A 19,968-nucleotide genomic window follows, 5' to 3' on the forward strand; every position below is an offset into this window, starting at 1 on the left:
CCTGCCTGTGCCCACAGCAACCCCTCCCACAGCACTGGTGCACGAAGCAGGGCACACGTCTCTTCCTAGGTGCTGCTAGACATTGCAGGATGAGCATCCATCCCTCCTCACAAGACACCAAGCCAGATGGAGATGGTGAGGCTGATGGGGGCAGATATCACATGCTGGTCCTCTCCTTGCAGCTGAAGGATGCTCTGTCTTTCTAAAGGGAACCTCATGGGATTAAATCTCACAGCTAAAACATTAACCATGCTCAACATGGTGGAAAAAAAAAAAAAAAAGAGCACTCTCAGAACATGTGTGACATAGTCTTTGAATGCTCAATTAATATTTCTCCAAAGCTGCTGCAAGCTCAAACACTAAAACTGCAGCCACTACCTGATGCAGACAAGGAATGAAGATGCTGCATGCTGAGTATCTGCCAAACAGAGGCCAAACAGCACCTGAAGTACCACCTGTGTGTGTAGTACTTTATTTCACAATATACGTGATTCAGCATATTTGACCTCAGACAAGATGTCCTCATGCATATCATGCACTAGCTTGCAGAAAGAACAAAAAGCACTGCGGAAAGAAGACACAAGGCAGCAGCATGCATGCGGCAAGCCCCGATGGCAAGCTGTTCTTCCTCCTCTTCAGGATGCCTCACTCCCTTGGTACTTTTCCCTCTCAAAAACATCTCTAAGTCCTATCTAACTCTACAGTAGAATATCTCCCCCCACCCCCCCCCCCACCCTTTAGATCACTAAACCATGGAAGTGAGCTGGCTGGTAATCACTGCAGACTTTCTCTAATTAGTACAAACTTGTCAGGGATTGCAGGCGGGGACATGCCTGACATGAGCAGGGGAAATTACCCAACTCTGGGCTGAGCTGGGGGCAGAGGGGGAGCAGCATGAGGCATTCGGAGAGCACCAGGACTGACAGAAATAGATAGACAGTCGAGCAGGACCAACCCTGCTTGCAGTATGTTTGCACAAGCTCAGCACTGTGGGAGGGAGCGATGGGAACTTTGTGAGTACCCTGGGTCACTGGTCCTGCCTGGGCAGCAAGGGGATGGCAGTGAAACCTGGTGCTCCCTGTGCCTAGCAGCACAGCTGGGCTGCAGGAGGTCTGCAGTTGTGCCTTTGGTTTGGGATGCTCCTGCTGAGCTGCCCTCTGGCAAACAAAAGGTGCACTTGAGCTCTCACAAGAAAAAAAAAAAATCTCCTTCCTTTCTAGCAATTTTTGTGAGTACAGAGCCTGGTTTAATGTGCCAAGGGCAGGGTGTGAACTTGCCCCCATCTCATCCCAAAGGCTCCGGCAGCTCATCCCCTTCCAGCCCGGGGTCCGCAGGTCACATACCAGTGCATGGGCTCTCAGGCCAATACAAACTGGTGCCAGCTGCCTTAGCTCAGAACTGGCTCTGTTCAAATTCCTTAGAAAATAAAATTTTTAAAAAATCAACTCCAGAGGGTCTGCTGGCTTGGAGGTGGGGATAGCAGTGGCTGCCTGCTTTTACGTCACATAACATGAAGATAAATTAAGTAGTTGGAGGTACTCACAGTGAAGAGAAAATGAACTCTGATGCTCATCTTCACAATACAAGTACTCATTTTGTAACACTGTGCCCTAGAATTAACATCTGGGATTCTAGCAAACAGAAAATCACATCTCCCCATAGCACTTCCACAGAAGTATGAGTTTTCTTTCTGCTACTACTCTTAGGAGCACATTCCTGCCCTTTCTTAAAAAAAAGGAAAAAAAAAAAAAAAAAAAAAAAAAAAAGACAAATGGAGTCACACATGCCCTCAAATCAGTTCCAGATGCTGGGAAAAAGAAACAGAGGATAGTGTTTGTCCTCGAGATTTAACAGCCTAAATGAACACAAACAATGAAGAAAGAAGAATACCTAGAGAAGGACACAGAGACCTGTCTAAGGTCACAAACGGTTTATGTGGCTTCACATAGATTAGAGCACACATCCTTTGGTGTTTTAGCAGCTTTCATCTCACCTCCCTAAACCAAACCATTCTTCAATAATTCCTGCTTTACCTTCACACTTTCCCTGACCTGTAACACTGTGCCCCAGTAAAGATCCCAGCCCAGGTGTTGGTGGTCCCAGCCATACCCACGAAGAGACACCTTCTGCTCACAGCATGGCTTTTGGCTTCCTGGCATATACCCAGCTGCACAGGACTATTGCAATAGGGAGATTTCTAACAGTGCTATCAAAGTGCAAGTGATAACAGCTGGATGAATTTTGATTGACTATTCGTCCTCCCTGAGGGATTAGGGGTGGGGGGTTGGGAGTGGCAGACATTAGGATATGAACAAAAGTTTTTCCTGCTTATGTATAATTTTGTAATAACAAAAATGTCTTTTTTTTTCTAATGTGGGAGGTGGGGGGAACCAAAACTTGTTGCTCTCTCACTAAAAAAAAAAAAATACATTTCCACACGGAGGGGAAAAAAAGAAGTTTCTATGCATCAGCATGTGTGTGTGTAAATCAAAGCTTCATTTTTGATGATACCATGTTTTCACAGGAAAAACCTTCCAATTTCAAAAACCTGGATCACTCCAAAAGCTTCATCTCCACCAAATGCTGTTACCAAGGCCAGTACATAGATGGGGACAATGCAGCATGGGGCAAGCACACAGGCAGCCCTTGTAGCAAACATCCAGGAAGCGCTGCAGCCGAGCTGGTGCCCCCAAATCTTGCTGCCCTGCAGCTCCTGGGGTGCTGATAGGCAGCTGCCCTTTTTAATCTCAGATAGCAGCTATCAATAAAGCAAAATGACCTCACATTTTTCCAAGTGCAATAAAATCACAGCTTTTCCCTTTCCGAGTAATGACAACAGACTCCTGTGAAAGTATGGCGATGACGAGTTCAGAGAGCAAGCCCCCATCAGCCAGGGAGCCAAACACCGGGCTGGGGCCTGAACCCGGGCTGCTTGGTGCAAAAGGTACTCATTGTGCAGCCTGCCTTACATCCTATTATGTGGGAACAAAGTGACATCTCAGAGAAACAGACTCCTGGGTGTCACTTGCAGCCTGCTCACCTTCCCTAAAAGTCCCTTTTGTCCTGAGGCCACGCTGAAACTGTGGCGCTGTGGCCACTCGCCCTCGCGCCCCCCCTTTGCTTCTCACTTTCACTCCCATTGGTTTCACGTTCCCTTTGCCACACGGAAAAGTTTTCAAGCTCATCCAGCCCAGCAGCAGAGTTTATCCTGGTTCCACCCACTGGGACTTTCCTAGCTTCCTCCTACACGCGAGGGGAAAAAAAGGCAGAGGGAGGCAGGCAGCAGGCACCTCGGGGAGCTCGATGAGCCGCGGTGCTCCCTTCCCTGAGCTAGGTTTCTATTGTAGGCGGTGCATTCCTCGGGAGGGAGGGTGTGCGTGTGTCGGTGCCTTCCCACACTCGGGGCAGCTCTTATTTAATGGGGGTCTCCATGCAGGGCAGAAGCCAGAGGAGATTTTGCCGTTGCCAGCTCCCAGCCAGGCTCAGCGGCAGCTCACACGTCAAGCGCCGGCATGGACCGCGGGGCTGAGATAACCCTGGAGGAGGAGGCTCCAGTGATCGGCCAAGCCTCCAGGATGCACCTCAAGGAGGACTTGAGGAGGATACGATGCGCCGTGCTGCTGTGCCTGCTGGCCGTGCTGCTGCTGGCATTGCCCACTGCCTACCTGCTGGTTGGAAATCTCCGAGCCCCCACCTCCTGCTCTGGCCAGGTAAGGCTCTGCCGTGCATCGGACCTGCTGCCCCGCGAGGAGGGGAGCGTGGCGTTCCCCTTCCCCCGTCGTTTGCTTATTTGTTTTTCTGGTTCTTCTTCTCTCTTTATGAGTTTCTCGTGTTTAAGGGAAGGCAAGAAGTTCACCGTTACCTTCCACCTTCCTTACTCAGAGACAGTCTGCCAGGGACAACTCTTACGATCGTTCGGTCTTTTTAACTAACGGTTTCTGTTCCTCTTGTCGTAATTTCACTAAGGTCACAGCACAACGTACACCTTTAAAACTTTTACTGGCGTGTTGCAGAAAATGCTTAAGAGAAAGCTCTAGTTGATAGAAATTTGTGTCTCTCCACTGATTTCAGCCAGATTTTGATACTACGGCTCATTTTCCACCTTTCTTTTGGATTAGCTCTGAGACTTCCCCTACCATGTCCTGTTCCAGCAAACATCTGCTGAGCGTGCTGCTGATGTCAGTGGGTCAGTGCATGTGTACATGATCAGGCAGACAGCTGGGGCTGTCCTGTATTATCAATGCAAACTCCTGCAGAGATAAGATTTGGGACAACTACAGTCTGATCCTAAAGCTTGCATCCCACTTTTTTACTCTCCATCAAAGCTTTCTCTGTATCCAGGGAACTTCTGAGCCCTTTTTCTTTGACAGACAGGTAAACTCTTTGCTCCTAGCAATACAGGCTGGCTGGTGTGGTCACTTCTAATGCTCTCCTGTGCTGCCCCACTCCTGCTTATGTTAGCCTGCAAGTGTCTATACCCACTGCAGGCTATGAATCCAGCAGGACTGCCCCATGCCAGGAGGAAGAGTTGTGCATTTGGGTCTGAAGAATTAAGGTTTAAAGGAATTTTAGCTTCAGGTCTGAATTTCCCCACCTAATTAGCCTGCTTGTCATGTATGTATACTTATGGAACAGCAAAAGAAAACAGTGTTAGTAAGCGGCCTTAAGAGCGAACTTCAGATGTAGGAAACATTTTGCCTGCAGATGTTTGGACAGTCTGTCAGCTGTGTCTGTAGCTGCACGCATGTGCGTGCTCGGCTGCACAGAGCAGCACTAGCCCTGCTTTGACCCCAAGTCTGCACGGCCGGCATCTCACACCCAAACAGAGCCAGCTCCTGAGTCCATCCACGTTACCCAGTTGTAACTTCAGGCACAGCTGAAAGGAAGTATGACAGCCCTGCATAGTACATCAGACAGCTAAATTTACTGATTTCTTGCACATGTACATGCTGCTGCGCTATCCTCGCTATTATTTAGGCCAGTTGGAGTGGGTACACACGGAGTGAAAAGGCATTTCGGACGGTCTCATTGCTCTTTCTGTTCCCATCCTCTGAGGTTCTCCAGTACCAAGCAGAAAGTTCCATTCTTGAAACAATTGTAAAAAGAAATAGTATAATGCTAGCTGTTTGATAGGACTAACGTGTTCCTGGCTGTTAACCTTGCTGGCAGAGTTAGTGGAGAAAAATATTTGCGACCGGGTTTGGCTTCTAAAGAGGAAAAGCGCAATATAAACCATTAGATTTGCTCTAGCCTGGATTACACGAGCATGTACTTCCGTGCATCTACACTGACTTGTTAGTGCATAGTATTCCCACAGTGATGTAACGAGGTGATCAGATGAGTTACAGCCGCTGCGTGTCCTACTGAGGGAGGGAAAATCATCAGGGCTGGCTGCCTGCCCACGGCGCTTGTGCCAAGCCAAGTGGGTGGAGTGCCTAGCTGCAATTCCATAGGATCCTGCCTTTGCTGCCTATTTCATTCACTCCAAGGATCACTGACAGTGTCACCAGTGTTGTCCAGCAACAGAGCGCAGCTGGGTGGATTTGTCTGCCTGCGGAGTTTGCTGTTAATCCCCCTAAGAGCCATGCTGTGGGCTGAGTACAGGCGCTCAGTCCTGCAGCTCAGCACAGCCCAGCTCAGTCCAGGGGAGAGTTTCTGGGTGTATAGGCTCTCAGGATCACATCTTTTTGCGTTTCCATCTGCATTTGAAGAGTGTGAACCACATGGTTAAAGGATGCCTTCTTCACACACACCCTTGATATCCTGGGCCAGAAGAACTTGTCTGGGACCAGGCATGCATGTTGGAGCTCTCTGCACACAGCTTTTGGGTGCGGGTGTCCTGGGCATACTGGGAGCAGGTGGACCGGTCCCAGTTTGCACCAGATGTGGGTTGACTCACTGTCCCTTGCAGCACTGAGCTCACAGGAGGAGCCCTCTTGTTGCCCCAGGCCCAGAGCTCAGCCTGCACCTGCCAGATTTTCCCTTCCTCCTGCACTTGGGCCAGCCCGGGGCAGCAGGAGGGACTTGGCCCCAGCAACTCCTGGGAGGCACTGGTGCAGCCAGGCAGGTGAGAAGCAAACGTAGTAAATCCCTGAACCCGTCCTTCCTGGAGCAAGGAGGATGAGAAGGGTTGTGCAACAGGGGTGTGCCTCTTCAGTTTGCCTGCAGGGTACGATGGTTTGCTCATCTCAGCTTCTGTGTGGGGGCACATGCTGTCACATACTCCTCAGAAGGGGCATAAACTCACCTTTTCCTCTGGAAATGCCTCTTTCAGGAAAGAGCAGGGCAAATTATGTCATTACAGCAACATGTGTTAACCACCGGCTCTCTCTTTCTTGTGGTATGTTGCGTCTTGCATGAATAATTGACGCCTTGATGCTGGCTTCCCTGGACACCTTCCAGGCTCACTACACAGCTTCCCTTTTGGAAGTACAAATCACTTTCTTTCGTGTTTCAAGACAGAGCGAGGTGAGGAAAGAGATCTTTAAGCAATGACACATGGCTTGGGCTATTAGCAGGAAATCTGTAAAAGGGAAGTCAAATTTCAGCCTGAGTGCACAGATCCACCAAGGGGAAGAACAAAGCAGCCAGGAAAGTATCTCCATCTGTCTTAGCAACTCACTCTGCTAGCCCCATAACGCAGAGAGTCAAGTCCTGACCTGCAGATGTTGGTACTTGGGCTTCTGTTGGTGGCATCCTTCGCATGGCAGGGCCACAAGCAGTGAAATGGGAAACTCAATCCAGAAACAGTCCTACGGGTTGCACATGAATGCGTGTGCCATGTCAGCCTTGCAATGGAGACGGGAGGTGCCACAGGATGGGAGGGACTTTAAAGTCTTAGCAGCTCCACCTAGATCTCCCTCCTGCAGTACAAAAGGATACAGCAGCAATGCTTAGATGAGACAGGCAGAACTATAACCTGTGCAGAGCCAGAAGCCCTCGTGGCCTGTCCAAATGGGAATGAGACCCCCAAATGGCTTCCTGATCCTTAGGGATGGGGAGGTGTTTGGGGAGCAGCAGGGAGCACTGCATCCAGTCCTACGTGTGCAGGACTGCCCTTCCAAATATCGGGAAAGTGCTGCTTCATGCTTCATGGACAGAGATGTCAGCACATGCCATGGCCCTGCCAAAAAGCTCCCACCAAGGGCAGCTTTCAGCAGCAGGGGACCAGACATATCTTGTCCAGGTCATGCAGCACCCCTGGAGCAAACAAAATTGGGGGTGCAGGTACCGTGCATGCCCTGCAGAGACCTGCCTGTAAATTAGCATCTTGTGCTAAAAACAGAGCGGTGAAGGAGCCTGGGGAGGCAGGGGGGGGATTTTGCTTATTAATCCCCCTGCCTCCAGCACCAAGCTGCTTTTCCCAGGCAGTTCCCCTGGACAACCCCAGCCCCTCCTTGAGGTACGAGAGGCAAAGCACGTGCTCAGGGGATGTTTGGTCCTTCTCCTTGGCTTTAGCAAGACATGGATGTAGATGCACTGGGGCTTTTGGACACTCTTGGTATCAAAGCAATAGAGCAGTGTGTTGTATACTGCAGTCTTCAGGGTAAGCAGAGCTGCTGGAGAAATCCTTTGTCCCCATGTCAGCTGTAGGGTAGGATTTTCAAAGTCACTTGGCACTGGCTACAATCTCTCTGGAGTAACTGAAGGGAAAACTGAGGCCATGGTCTGAACTTTTCAGAATCACAGCTAAGCAATAAGGGAAAATAGAGAAAAAATCTAATTGTGTAAATGATTTCTGTACTATCTCATGCTGCTTGGCTCTCCCTCATTTCATTCATCCTGAATGCTCTTTATGCACCTCAACTACACCATCAATGTACATCTTTAGGACAAATATTATTAATACCATTATGTGGCATTTTCTGGTACTGAAGTATTCTTCTTTGAAAGTTTAGAAGAGTTGTATCCCAATCAACCAGCACAATCAGGAAAAAAAAAAAAAAAAAAAAAAACTACCTTTGCCACATAAAAGAATAATTCACACCCTGTAATACCCTGCTTATGTAATGTAATGCGCTGTCCCTTAGCATGTAGAAAAGCAGCTGCTCCGTGAGGACTATTCACTCGGTGTTCTTTGGAAACAAGTAAATTGAGCATTTTTGATAAAGCAGCAGGATTCTTCTTGAGATCCTTCCCACTTCCCCATCATTTCTGCTTGTATTGCAACGCTGTGCGTATATAAACTACTTCGGCAGAAGTTGGGCTTTAAATAACCAGTCCCACTGAAGTTAGATGATTAAACATAGGTTTGTGATTGATTTATAGCTCTTTGTGGTACTTAGCATTGTTAGGAAATATGTAACTTGGTAAATATATAGGAAGGGCCACATAAATAAAGCTGCAAATATACACATAGGCATCTGGTGGAAAGCAAAGGGGATGTTTGAGGGAAATCCTCGACACGACCTTGTGCTTCTCACCAGGGGAAGGACAGTCACCTTGCTCTGACTGTGTCCCATCAGTTGCATTCAGACACCACAGCAAGCAGGCAGGACCTCAGAGAAAGTCATCGGTGATAATGAGAGGCGCAGACACCTCAGCACCATTCCTCTCTCAGCCATCACCCATCTTTCTCCCAGCCTCTCTCCTAGATGACCTTTCCTGCAGGGCAGCCTGTGCCTGGGCTCTGTGTGTATGTGTTCACAGCAGAAAGGGAGGGCAAAAAAAAAAAAAAAGATATTTTTCCTTCTCCATTTCTTTTCCAACACACTGGAGCCATTATTTCAGAAATGATGTTTTTCTGCAGCAGCACATGGCTGCTCACTGCTGGTGAAGTATCTTCGGGCTCACCAGAGCAGCCAGCAGTCCCATATGACCTGATTCTTCCCCTCACATACTCTCCTTGCCATAACCTGTGTAAATTATGCATTTTCAACTTCTCCTGCAATACTTGGAGCTGTGTGAGATGCAGCCACCAGGTGACAACTTCAGCACCTACATGCTGATATTATTTCAGCCTGGTTTTTGACCAATGCGCATCATACCATCTGTTGCAAGCCGGTCAGTGGCAGCTTGCAGTACCCATTAAATTCATTGCAGCCATCCCTGACACACACCATACCTCACCAGGCAGCCCCGAGCTGGCTGCATATCCCCAACCACCAGCTACCTGCAGCCGCACTGCCAGCATCTTCCTACCAAGCACTGTGCCTGGCACAAGCACAAGGGAAGATGCTCCCCATGCCACGGGGAGGCCACATCCAGTGTCAGCATCCCGCAGCTCCTTCCTTCCCCCTGCAGCATGCTGGGTTCAGGCTGCAATAGCAGGGCTTGCTCCTGGCAAGGAGCCACAGGCCCTGCAGGATAACTCGGGAGCCACCCGGAGGCGCATGGCATGGAGCCAGTGGCTGGCCCTTTTTTGCAACTTGACCCAAATGTCAGCACCGCTTGGTACAGGCCCTGTTATGACAGGGATGGGTCATAAATATGCTGGTGCTCAGTGCTAGAGGAACATTTACACGTAAGATGCAAGCGAACATGAAACAGCCTGCCTTGCCCTGGGGCTCCCAAGATTTCAAGGCAGACCTAAGTGATAGACTTACAGTCTGAAATAACTCAGAAAGGGATGCAGGGGAAGCAGCAGGTCTGTAGCTAGTACACCTCTCACTTTCTTTGCTGGCGTTTTGGATGCAATTTACTCAGCCCTGCTGAGATGTAAAGCAGGGAAGAAGGGAAGAATGTCTCACATTGCTCTGCTTGCTCTGTTTTGCTGCATGCATGGGGACAGGAGTCACCAAGCAGCAGTGCTGGGTGGACACGTGGTCGCACAGGAGAGTTAGCAATGGCCTCTGCCCCAGCACTGCCATGGGCTCATCCAGCCCATGAACAAGGCTGGAGTGAAACCCAGCCATCACAGGAGCCCAGCTCCTGTCCCTGGCACCTTTTCTAAGATGTGGGTGGTTTCAAACAAACAGTAAAAAAAAAAAAAAAAAAAAAAAAAAAAAAAAAACTCTTGCAATGAGGCAAAGCTTTGTTGGGACTTGTCCTTTTACTTAAAAGTTGTAGCAGAGGTGGAAGATATCAGTGTACCATCCCACATTTTCTGGGATATCACAAACCGGACCCTTGTGGAGGAGCCCTGGAGGTAACCATTTGCACTTCTCTCCCATAGGTCGCAGACGAGCGGGGCTCTCACTTTCTGAAGCAGCGGGCACTAAAGACTGGTAAGTTTGCTGTCCCTTTCCCATCCCCGGCACCTTTGTTTACTGAGGTTTTGCAATTGCTGCCTCTGCGCCCAGTGCCGACACCTCCCCACCCACACTCATGGCCCAGATCCACACTAGGCAGGGCAGAATAAGCCACAGGAGGCAGGGAGATGGGGGACAGCTGGGGCTGTAGTGAGGGACAAGCATTTCTGTCCCCATCCCAGCATGGGCCCACACCTCCCCAGCAGCTCACTGGGACCAGTACAACTCCCCCAGAGAGTAAAAATGCAGATTTGGAGCCCATGCACACCCTGTGCCCAGCCAAGCAGAGGAGCACTCCCCCTCCACTCACTTAACCCTTTTTTTTTTCTCTTTTCCCTTCAGTTACAGATACAATTCCCAGTGCAGAGAAGCCAAGAGCGCACCTGACAGGTAATGCTTGTTCAATACCAAAGCGTTCCCTTCGGGCCTTACAGCTGTTGCAGTGCAAAAACCTCAGTTTATACGGCTCTGATAGGATCAGGTGTTGTAAGAAGCAGGGGAGAAATAGTCATCGACTTTGCCTCGCTCGGCGCTGCAGATTTAACAAAGCGGTGTGCATAGGGAAGGGTCCACAGAGGAGAGGCAGCCAGTGCCTCTGGGACCAGTACCACTTCTCCTGGTGGTTGCTGCCACCGAGTGAGTGCTCAGGCCCCTGAAACCAAGCATGAGTGCCCACTTTCTTCGGAAAGGAGCCCAGTGAGCTGTGATTTAGGAAGAACTACCAGTTTCGAAGCCAAATGAGGTCAATAAGTCCAGTTTTAGGGCCCCTATTTTTGCAAGCCCTGACTGAAGCCACACACACTACGTTCCTATGAAATAGCTGCCTCTTTTTGGTGTGATCATCTCTAACACGTTGGAGCAAGCAAGGGAAGAGCTGTGCCCAGCTGAACCCCTCTGAGCCCGTACGTGACAGGAAAACGCCCTCGCAAAGCGCTGCCATGGGAGGGGGGGGCTGGGTGATCTCACCACGGAGCTGGGGCTCTCATCGCACCAAGGCTGCTGTCCTGAGCCCTCCCCCCTCCCACCAGCTCCACCTTCCTGGAAAATTTAGGGATTACCAGAAGGGGAACAGGTTCACGGCAGATTCCCATCTGGATGGGACGGAGTGCTGAAGGGCCCCCCAGCAGCTCTGAGCTTCTCCCATCTGTCCACTAAGGCAATTTGCATTGCAGAGGCTTCCCCAGCACCCTGTGTGCTGTCCCAGGGGAGCACCGCAGTAACCTGAACCACGCAAGAAGCTGCATGAAGCTTCACACAAATTTACATATGGGGTTGAAGCAACTAGTGCTTCAGGGCTCAGTTTTTCCCTGGCATTGTTTACTTTCACTAATCCACAAATTCCTTCCTAATGCACACCCTCGGTCCCATCTCCTTCCTCACGCAGGTTGCTAGAACATCCAAATGGGCCTGTCCTTGCTCAAAGCACATCCTTGCGTAAATGCAAGCTGGCAGGAGCAGAAGGACCACATCTGCTAACAGAGGTTCCCCCATTTCCCAAGTTGCCACATGACTGAGACCCAAAAGCTCCCGGGGTGGCTGACTCAGAGCTGCAGCCAAAGCGCTGCGCTGCTGACAGGAACTTCCCTGGGTTGCACAAAAGTCCTCTTGTCGCAGGGAAGCACCCAACAGTTTACTACAAATTTCCTCAGGCCTCCCATTTGTAAGAACTCCTTCACCATCATTCCCAAGCAGTGCCCCCGGGATGCTGCCTGTCCACCCCAGCCTGCTGTTTCAGCCCCATCGCTGTTAGCCATGAGAAGGAAAAAGCTGAGATGTTTTTCTCACTCCTTTTCTGTGCAAAATGGGGTCCGGGACCTAGGCTGCTGTGCTACATAGCCATCAGGAAACCAGACTTCCATGAACTTGTCTTTAAGCTTTTTTTTTCTTTTTTTTTTTTTTGAGTCTCAGAATGGTTTGTGTTAGAAGAGACCTTTAAAGCCCATCTAAGCCCAAACCCATCTAATCCCTCCCACCAGCCCAAGCTGCCCCCCAGCTCCATCCATCCTGGCCTAGGGCACTGCCAGGGATGGGGCACCCACAGCTCCTCTGGGCAGCCTGTTGAGCCCTGGCATATTCTGGGGCTTCTCCACACCCTGTAAGCAGTGACTTCCCAAACTTAGTGGTGCACCATAGTCAGAAAGCTGTGCTATTCTAAACTGGTTCTATAGTAACTTCTTGGGTGTCATCCTGCTCTTTGCTTCTCAGGACCTGTGACTGACTTGTGCATAGAAAGCAAAAAAGGAATAATTATTCTTTAGATATTTCCTACATTCCACCAAAACAGGCACCATCTGCACAGTGAAAATAGTAGACTAGGTACTCTCCCTCACAGGAAATCTCTTCCAGATCCCTATCTGCTCCTCTCTGTCTCCTTCTAGATCTAGGAACATATATTATGAAGGTGAGAACAGAGGAGCGAGGGGAATGAGAACTAGCTGGAGTACTTAGTATGGGAATGCACCACTGAATTAACAGTAGCAGGATGACTCAATGTTTTGGTCTCTGTTCCTTTATGAAAATTTCTCCACCTGCTCTTGGCCTTTTTAACACGTATCGAGCATGTTGAACCTATCATGACACTGACATCTCATCTCCCTGGTGGCTGTAGCTAGTAAAGAATGGCACGGTCAGCATAGAGGGAAAGATGCAGACCAATGCCTATTCCTCCCTGTCACCAGCCTGGAGCACAGCTGGATGCATGTTGCAGAAACCCCATCAAGTACCTGGGTGGCATTTATCATGATGCTAATTATAATAAGCACTCCACTAAATCTGGGTAGAAAAACACTTTCTGATTCAACTTGGTTGTCGAACCTTCTAAGAATAGTAATTAAACTCCCAGGGCATGATCTTGAGCAACAGTGACTCTGCAGCCATTGCACTTTGCAGTACATGCCACACAAAGCTGTACTCCACAGGAGACTCAGCCCCTCATCTTTCTTATAATACAGCTGACAGTATTAGGCCATCACACCAGTGAGGGCCATGAATTGTAGAAACCCCACAAGTTCACCAACATGCACCCAAGAGCTGCTAAGCAATGGGGATTCCCCAACAAGAAACTAAACTGAAAGGGATCTTTGGAAAAGAGAAGAAATCTGGCACGTAAGTGATACCAGAAATTAAAAATGCAGAGGAAACTTGAAGGAGCTGTAGCAATGAATCCCTTACTAAAAGCAGATTTTATTTACTTTGAGGATTAGTGTAATATGTATATTTGCTGAAAGTGCAGCTCCATATATTTAAGAAATAAATCAATGAGAAGTAAAAATACTGCTAGAAAAGAAGTTATACCATATTCAAAGGCATTTGAACATGCATTTTTTCCTCTTGGCATATCTCTAAAGCATAGAAAAAAATAACCAACATGGAAACAGAGCATCATTGCAGTGAGCACTAGCCTAAAAGGAAGGTTATAGCTACAAAACTTAGAGTTGCCTAATTCTAGAAGTTATGAAATCATGTACTTCGAGTTGCCTTTTAGTTATTTAAAAACATTGAAGAATTAAGTGTCACTGACATTTTAAGTGCGTCATTGTACACAACAACAACAAAAAAAAATCTCATGAAGCTTCTCCGCAATTTTCCCACAAACTTCAAAAGATGGAAAAGAGCCCAGGACATTTTTGGGAAATTTTCTGATCCTCTACCTCAAACAAGCTTCCCTCTGTTACCACCTCAACTCTGAGAGGTCTTACCCCAAGCTGTTGTAATCAGCGTGACCCAACTGCTACTTTAGTTTTTGCCAGGATGCAGCCCAGTCCCTGCACAGGCACCCGAGGCTATGAGATGAAGGTAGAAGAGGATGAAGGCAGACCACAAATACTTTCACTTTCCTTTACTCCTCTTTGTGTATCAGGCAACGCTTTGTTGGCTGTAAGCCTCATAGTCCTTATAATACTTCTATATTTTAGCTTGGCTTGCTGTCACAATCCCTGTCTATTGCCTTCCCATACAGAAATACTCTCTTCATGTGCTTTGCCTCCTGGGTAAAAATAGACAGATATAATTCTTCAGCAGCGCTGACAGGCAGGCTGAGAAAAAAAAAATGCCATTATTTTGTTGGTATACTTGAAGAATATGCAAGAAATTGCACTTCTAACATCTGCTTGTCTCCTCATTGGTTATCTATTGCCAGAAAAAAAGGATGCCATGGGACTGAGCATATTCATTTTCCTGAATCTCATGTCACCCAGGGTAAACCTAAAGGTCATTGCCAAGCACTTCAAAGCTCTCCCTTACCTGCATTCATCTTGCCTCCCTGCCCATGCACACACCTCTTCCCCAAACACTGAATCAAAATCAAGTTTAAACATTAACCTAAGTTCATGAAAAAGAAAAAGGATTGGTTTCCTGGAAATCAGTTGACTCAGTCTTTCTCGCTGTTTAACATCAACTTTCCAGGTTTGCTCTAACACCTAGCAGAATCTCCGCAGCATGTATGCTCTTCACCACCTCAGCTGCTGTTTTAGCACAACAATTTTATGTGGCAGTTGGTTAAGGGCAGAGAAAACTCTTTTGCTGCTGTGCAGAAGGAATAAGTCCTAAGGCTTGTTTTGCTGACTGTCATGTGAATAAAGTCAGAGCAGCAGAGGAGAGGTGAAGGGAAGAGGGCAGCAGCTCCCTGATTCTTCCCAAAAGCCTCTGCAACCTGAGGAGCATCCTCAGCCTCTGCTTGGATCAGACCAATGCTATGGCCTGGATTAGAGTTCTGTTAAAAAACAAACAAAACGGTCTGTCAGAAGAAATAAAGCTGAAGATAACATCAAGCTTAGTGTTTTGCTCCATCAAAACATTTTCAAAACACTGAGATAAAACTGGGTTTTAATATAAAGTGTTACTTTGAAACTGGTCTTTTTAAAGCACATTGGGGTATTCTAGTTTTATGGTAAAATCAAAGGGCACCAGTAAATGAAAGGCAGTTGTACAGCAAAAGATCTTGTTGTGAACACCCACAAGGAAAGCTGGGTGCAAGGGCTAACCAAAAGCAACTTGGCAGGAAAAGTTCAAGGGTCTCAGTGCTCGATGACAGATCGTGCTGACTGTTGTGAAACTTTTGCAAGCAAATAGCATCTGTTATCCTGCATTAGCACTATGGTGGCATAAACATAACTTCAGTCCACTGCAACTCAAGAAAACATTGCTCTAATGCCTCTTACTAGTGCCCTGAACCAAGATGTACAGGTGTGAACCATTGCAGCACAGGTCTGTACAACTCCCCAGCACTGCTTTCACTTCAGGACAAGGTTTATACTCAGAACTGTGGGGTAAAGCCATCTGTACTTCCCCATGGTGCTGTGAGATTCAGCCTTCGGGAAGGATGGCCTTGTCACACCACCTAGGGTGTCCAGTTGTAGCCTAGCCCTGCTGCAACCTGCTCTGGCTGAGGTTTTCCAGTTTTGGCTCCTGATGGCTCAGATCCGAACACTGCCAGGCATGCTCCAAAAATGCCACTTGCCAGTTGGCCTGCAGCCAACTTTGTCTCAGCTTTCTAGCTGTAAAATAAGAAGGTTTCTCTCCTGGTGTTTTAATTCGCCTTTGGAGTAGAGATCCGTTAGCACATTCAGCAGGATGCAAAGTAACCCATCTCTTCTCCCTCTCTCTTTGTCCCACAGTGAAGAAACAAGATTTTGCCAGCACCATGGGAAACCACCTGCCAATCCTGCAGTGGGAAGACAAGCGAGGCTTGGCCTTTACCAAGAACAACCTGAGTTATTTCAGCAACTCACTGGTGATACCTGTGTCTGGGGACTACTATGTCTATGCTCAGGTCACTTTCCGAGGGCACATTGAAAGTTCAGGGAAAGCAAATTCTGTCACGGCCATCATCACCAAAGTCACCGACAGCTACCCCGAGCCCACCCAGCTGCTGACCAGCACCAAGACCCTCCGTGAAGAAGGGAACAGCTGGTTCCAGCCCATTTATCTGGGAGCTGTGGTCTCCTTAGAAGTAGGAGACAAGCTGATGGTCAACGTTAGCGACATTAAGCTGGTGGATTACACTAAGGAGCACAAAACCTTCTTTGGTGCCTTTTTACTGTAGGTCTCTGGCAGCAGCTGGTGGGGGTTGACATGGCCCTGCAGGACTCTGGTTTGGTGAGGGCACGTCGGGGTGCTGGTCTCTGTGCTCCTTTTGTACTGTCACTCACCTGCAGCACTCTCTGCAGCCTTAAATTATGGGGTAGGGAAAGCTGAAGCCACAGGCTGAATTGAAACAAAGCAAAAAAATCCAGAAAAATGCAAGTCAGGCTAGAGGAAAATAGAAGGTTTTGAAAGCAAAAGCTAAGAGCTCTTCAAAACTTTGATTGCTTGGGAGGGACCTGTTATATGTGTGGGACAGGCCTATTTATCCTGAATACTACAGCTAGGCTGCATCACTAACTCCTCTTCTAATATATAATTTCCTCATCTCAAAAAAAAAAAAAAAAAAGCATTTTAAACTTTCCCCAGCACTTCCAGTATAGTTTTGCATTACCTCACTTTAGACTCTCAGCTCTAAAAGGTAATTATTTTTTAACATTTCCTTACAAATAGATTTGATCAGTACTTTGCACTAATATAAAACCCACATTAATCATTAACTGCTTAATTAATCCCTTCCAACTTCCCTGTAAAGTAGATTAAAATTATATTGCGTTTTGCAGAAGCTACCTGATTATTTTTTTTCCAGGAAATTGTTTACAGTTATGTAAGTCAATATGTAGGCTTAGGCCTTTATGTAAAACTTCTAGATAAAACGCAGAAATGCTTTCTGTTTCAGCATGACAGTGGAATCCCCCTGTCAGATCCTAACATTAGGAAAACAGAAAAAAAAAACAAAACAGAGGCACGCAACAAAATTTTCTGCACTATTGAAAATCAACCACTGAAATTTCAAGAGAAACATTCTGCAATAACTGGTTTTCCAATCCGTTTAATTGAAAGCAAGTGCAACTAAAAAAATCACTGCTTTGGTGCTCTCCCCCTTGCAACCACTGCTACAGCAGTCTGCAAAACTCAAAGGACTCCCCAGCCTTTGCCTGGGCGAGGGCTGCCAACCAGCTGCCCATACAAAAGGTTTTCGGATCTAAAGAGAAGGTCATGGTGTGCCACAGCCAGGTGCAGATCTCAGGAGCACTCACTTCCCATCTCACACTTACTTTTTTTCATGGGCCTTGCTGTCTCTCAGGGAAATTCCACAGCTTTCCTTCTCCTCCCACAATAAATACATCACTGACAATGACTCAGGTTGTATTCCAGTAGATGCAGGCTTCACACTCTTAACTGCCCGGAGGTCTCACACCTAAGCACCTACCATGCAGCTGTTCTGCAGGGGCTGGCCAGTGGCCAGGCTTTGCTCACTGCAGCTCTTTTTTTTTTTTTTTTCCTCCTTACCTCATCAGGCTCCCTCTGTTTTCTACTTCTTGGGTGGAAGTGAGAGCAAGGAGTGATTCCCTAGCTATTGTTTCCACCCAAAGCCATGGCGGGGCCCAATAGCAGGCTGTTAGTGCCACACGGGCACCAAGGCCAGGGGACCCACAGGACTGGAGACAGGGGCTTGCAGCTGAACAGCTTGAGTGGGCAGAGGAGCTCTCTGGCAGAGACAGCCCAGCTACAAAAGACCACGTGCGACATTGCAGCCTGACCAGCAGTGGGCTGCTTTGGCCACAGCAAACCTCTTCCAAGCAGAGACAATTTATTGCTATATAAAGATCTGTTTGAGATGAGAAGGCAAAACACAACTGAAGCACAGAGAAGGGCCAAGCAGATTAGGGTACAAAGGGAAGAGAGAGGCAGAGAGGTGAGAAATCCAACCAATATCTGGGTCTCTACCTCTTCATGGCCTGGGTATAAGCACTTCTGGGCTAACAACACCACTATGCTTCTTAATCCTGGCAGATCTTTTATCTAGTTAAATTATCTCAGAAAAGCAAGCTTTTTGACCATCCTTCCCTATTCTGCAGTGCCTTGGTCCCATAGTAGGTTCTCAGTCACCCTTCACTGTTTTATCTACACTGAGGCAGTATTAAGCACAGTACTGAAATACACAGTATTAAAAGCTAGGATGTTGGCATCTTGCCTTGCTCTTCTTTCCTCAGCGGATGTCTTTCTTGCTTTCTGCTCCTCAAGTCTAGGCATCAGATGTTGGTCCACTATGCAGTATAGCCCACCTAGGACACCTTGACATTGCTGCTGCATCAAAACTTCCTTAGAGTTCAGCTTCTCATCCTTTCTTTGACTTGTCAAAGTCTTCACTTTCCCCACACCCACATCCCAGCTGTCCTCTTGATCCGTGTCTCCCTCAGGCACCTTCCTTCTTTCTTGGCTCTATCCATTAAGTATAAATACACCCCTTTGCCCAAATCTAAATTTCCACACACTTCTCTCTTATAATCATGTCAGAAAACTGCTATTTGAAAATAGATCAAGACATCAGAAAGTGAAGGTGGTGTACCTGCTAGTAGCTGCAAATGCTCTTGGCCAAAATATCCTGTAATTCTTTTATTAGCTAGATTCACTTCCATTTTTAAACACTTATTGCTATGTTTCCTTCATCTGTTCAGTCTCTTATGCTAAAACTACCTCTTGGAGACAAGAGGAGTTACTCCATATGTATCTACTCAGCACCTAGCATACAATCTAGTTGTTATTTCTCAGAAAGGGCAACTCATCATTCACCACCTTGGCAGGGCTGTTCCTACTGCTCAGAAATCCCATTTTTCCCTTCGTACCATCAAAAAATGTGGTGAGATCGCAAGTTCAGGAAAAGGATGTTCTTAGGGAAACCCTAAGACTTGCCATTTCTTAGATTTTCTCAAACATTCTCTCAGCACCCCACACCGAGTCCTTCTGAGCTGCTGATCCCTTTGTTGTGTGCCCAAAATATGATCCAAATTCATGAAAACATGACATTTGCAGGTCTTGCAGACCACCACATGGAGGCACTTAATGTGACTAGCACAGCAAAGAACGTGGCATATGTCATAAAGAAAAGACTTAAACAACCTCTCCAGGACAGGTGATTCTCAGCAACTACGTGGGAAAGCTTTTATGAAGTTATAGAGGATGAATTTGATGTATCCTTGGAGAAAATCGGAATGCAAATTCTAGCTGTACTAAGTTACAGATATTCAGAAAGCTCTTTACTTCTACAAGTGAGATAACATAGCATTCTTCTGAGGCCATAGGGCAATCCTGATAGGTTTGTAGAGCAGATTTCCATAAGAACTATACCTGAAGTCATCATCACTTAATGACTGTTGCACTGAATATGATAAATATGAGTTCCAGAGGACAGGATTGTGCATGCAGTATTTAATATATAACAAAAAGAAACTTCTAGGGAATACATACAGATATAGCCATGCTTGTGTATTTATGCATATTCCATACAAGTTTTAGGAAGTGCTTTGGCAATAACGAGCCCTTTCTCTAACAAAATACATCATTTTTGTCCACAGTACACTGATGATAATTTTCTCAAGCAAAAACTTACCTGCTGTTCTAACAATGCAGGTATGACTCTTGTTCCATTAGCCATACCACAAAAATATTTTAGTCCATAGCAAGCTCTCCTACCCCATTATTTGCACCAGCTTCTAGCACGTTTAGCACAGTAGCACACTTTGTATATATCATAAAGTAATTTATCTGGCATTACTTGTTTTAAAGTGGTGCAGGCATATTAACGTGCACACATCTACCCCAGTGGAAGTTCCCCCTTTCTCCCCTTCACTTCTCTTCCCTCACATACAGTGCTAATGCTTCTGTAACAGTGACTAGCAAGTATAATAGCAAG

General features: G+C 47.2%; 1 protein-coding gene across 1 annotated transcript; it reads left to right on the forward strand.

Annotated features, from left to right (window-relative positions):
- Window positions 1-3,512: 3,512 nt before the first annotated feature.
- TNFSF15 (TNF superfamily member 15) lies at window positions 3,513-16,233 on the forward strand. The gene is made up of 4 exons (XM_032200473.1): window positions 3,513-3,710; window positions 10,115-10,166; window positions 10,533-10,580; window positions 15,806-16,233. Exons 1-4 carry the CDS (start codon window positions 3,513-3,515, stop codon window positions 16,231-16,233), a joined length of 726 nt encoding a protein of 241 aa, XP_032056364.1.
- Window positions 16,234-19,968: the final 3,735 nt, after the last annotated feature.

This window comes from Aythya fuligula, chromosome 19 (assembly GCF_009819795.1).
Source record: "Aythya fuligula isolate bAytFul2 chromosome 19, bAytFul2.pri, whole genome shotgun sequence".
In the NCBI taxonomy this organism is placed as follows: domain Eukaryota; kingdom Metazoa; phylum Chordata; class Aves; order Anseriformes; family Anatidae; genus Aythya; species Aythya fuligula.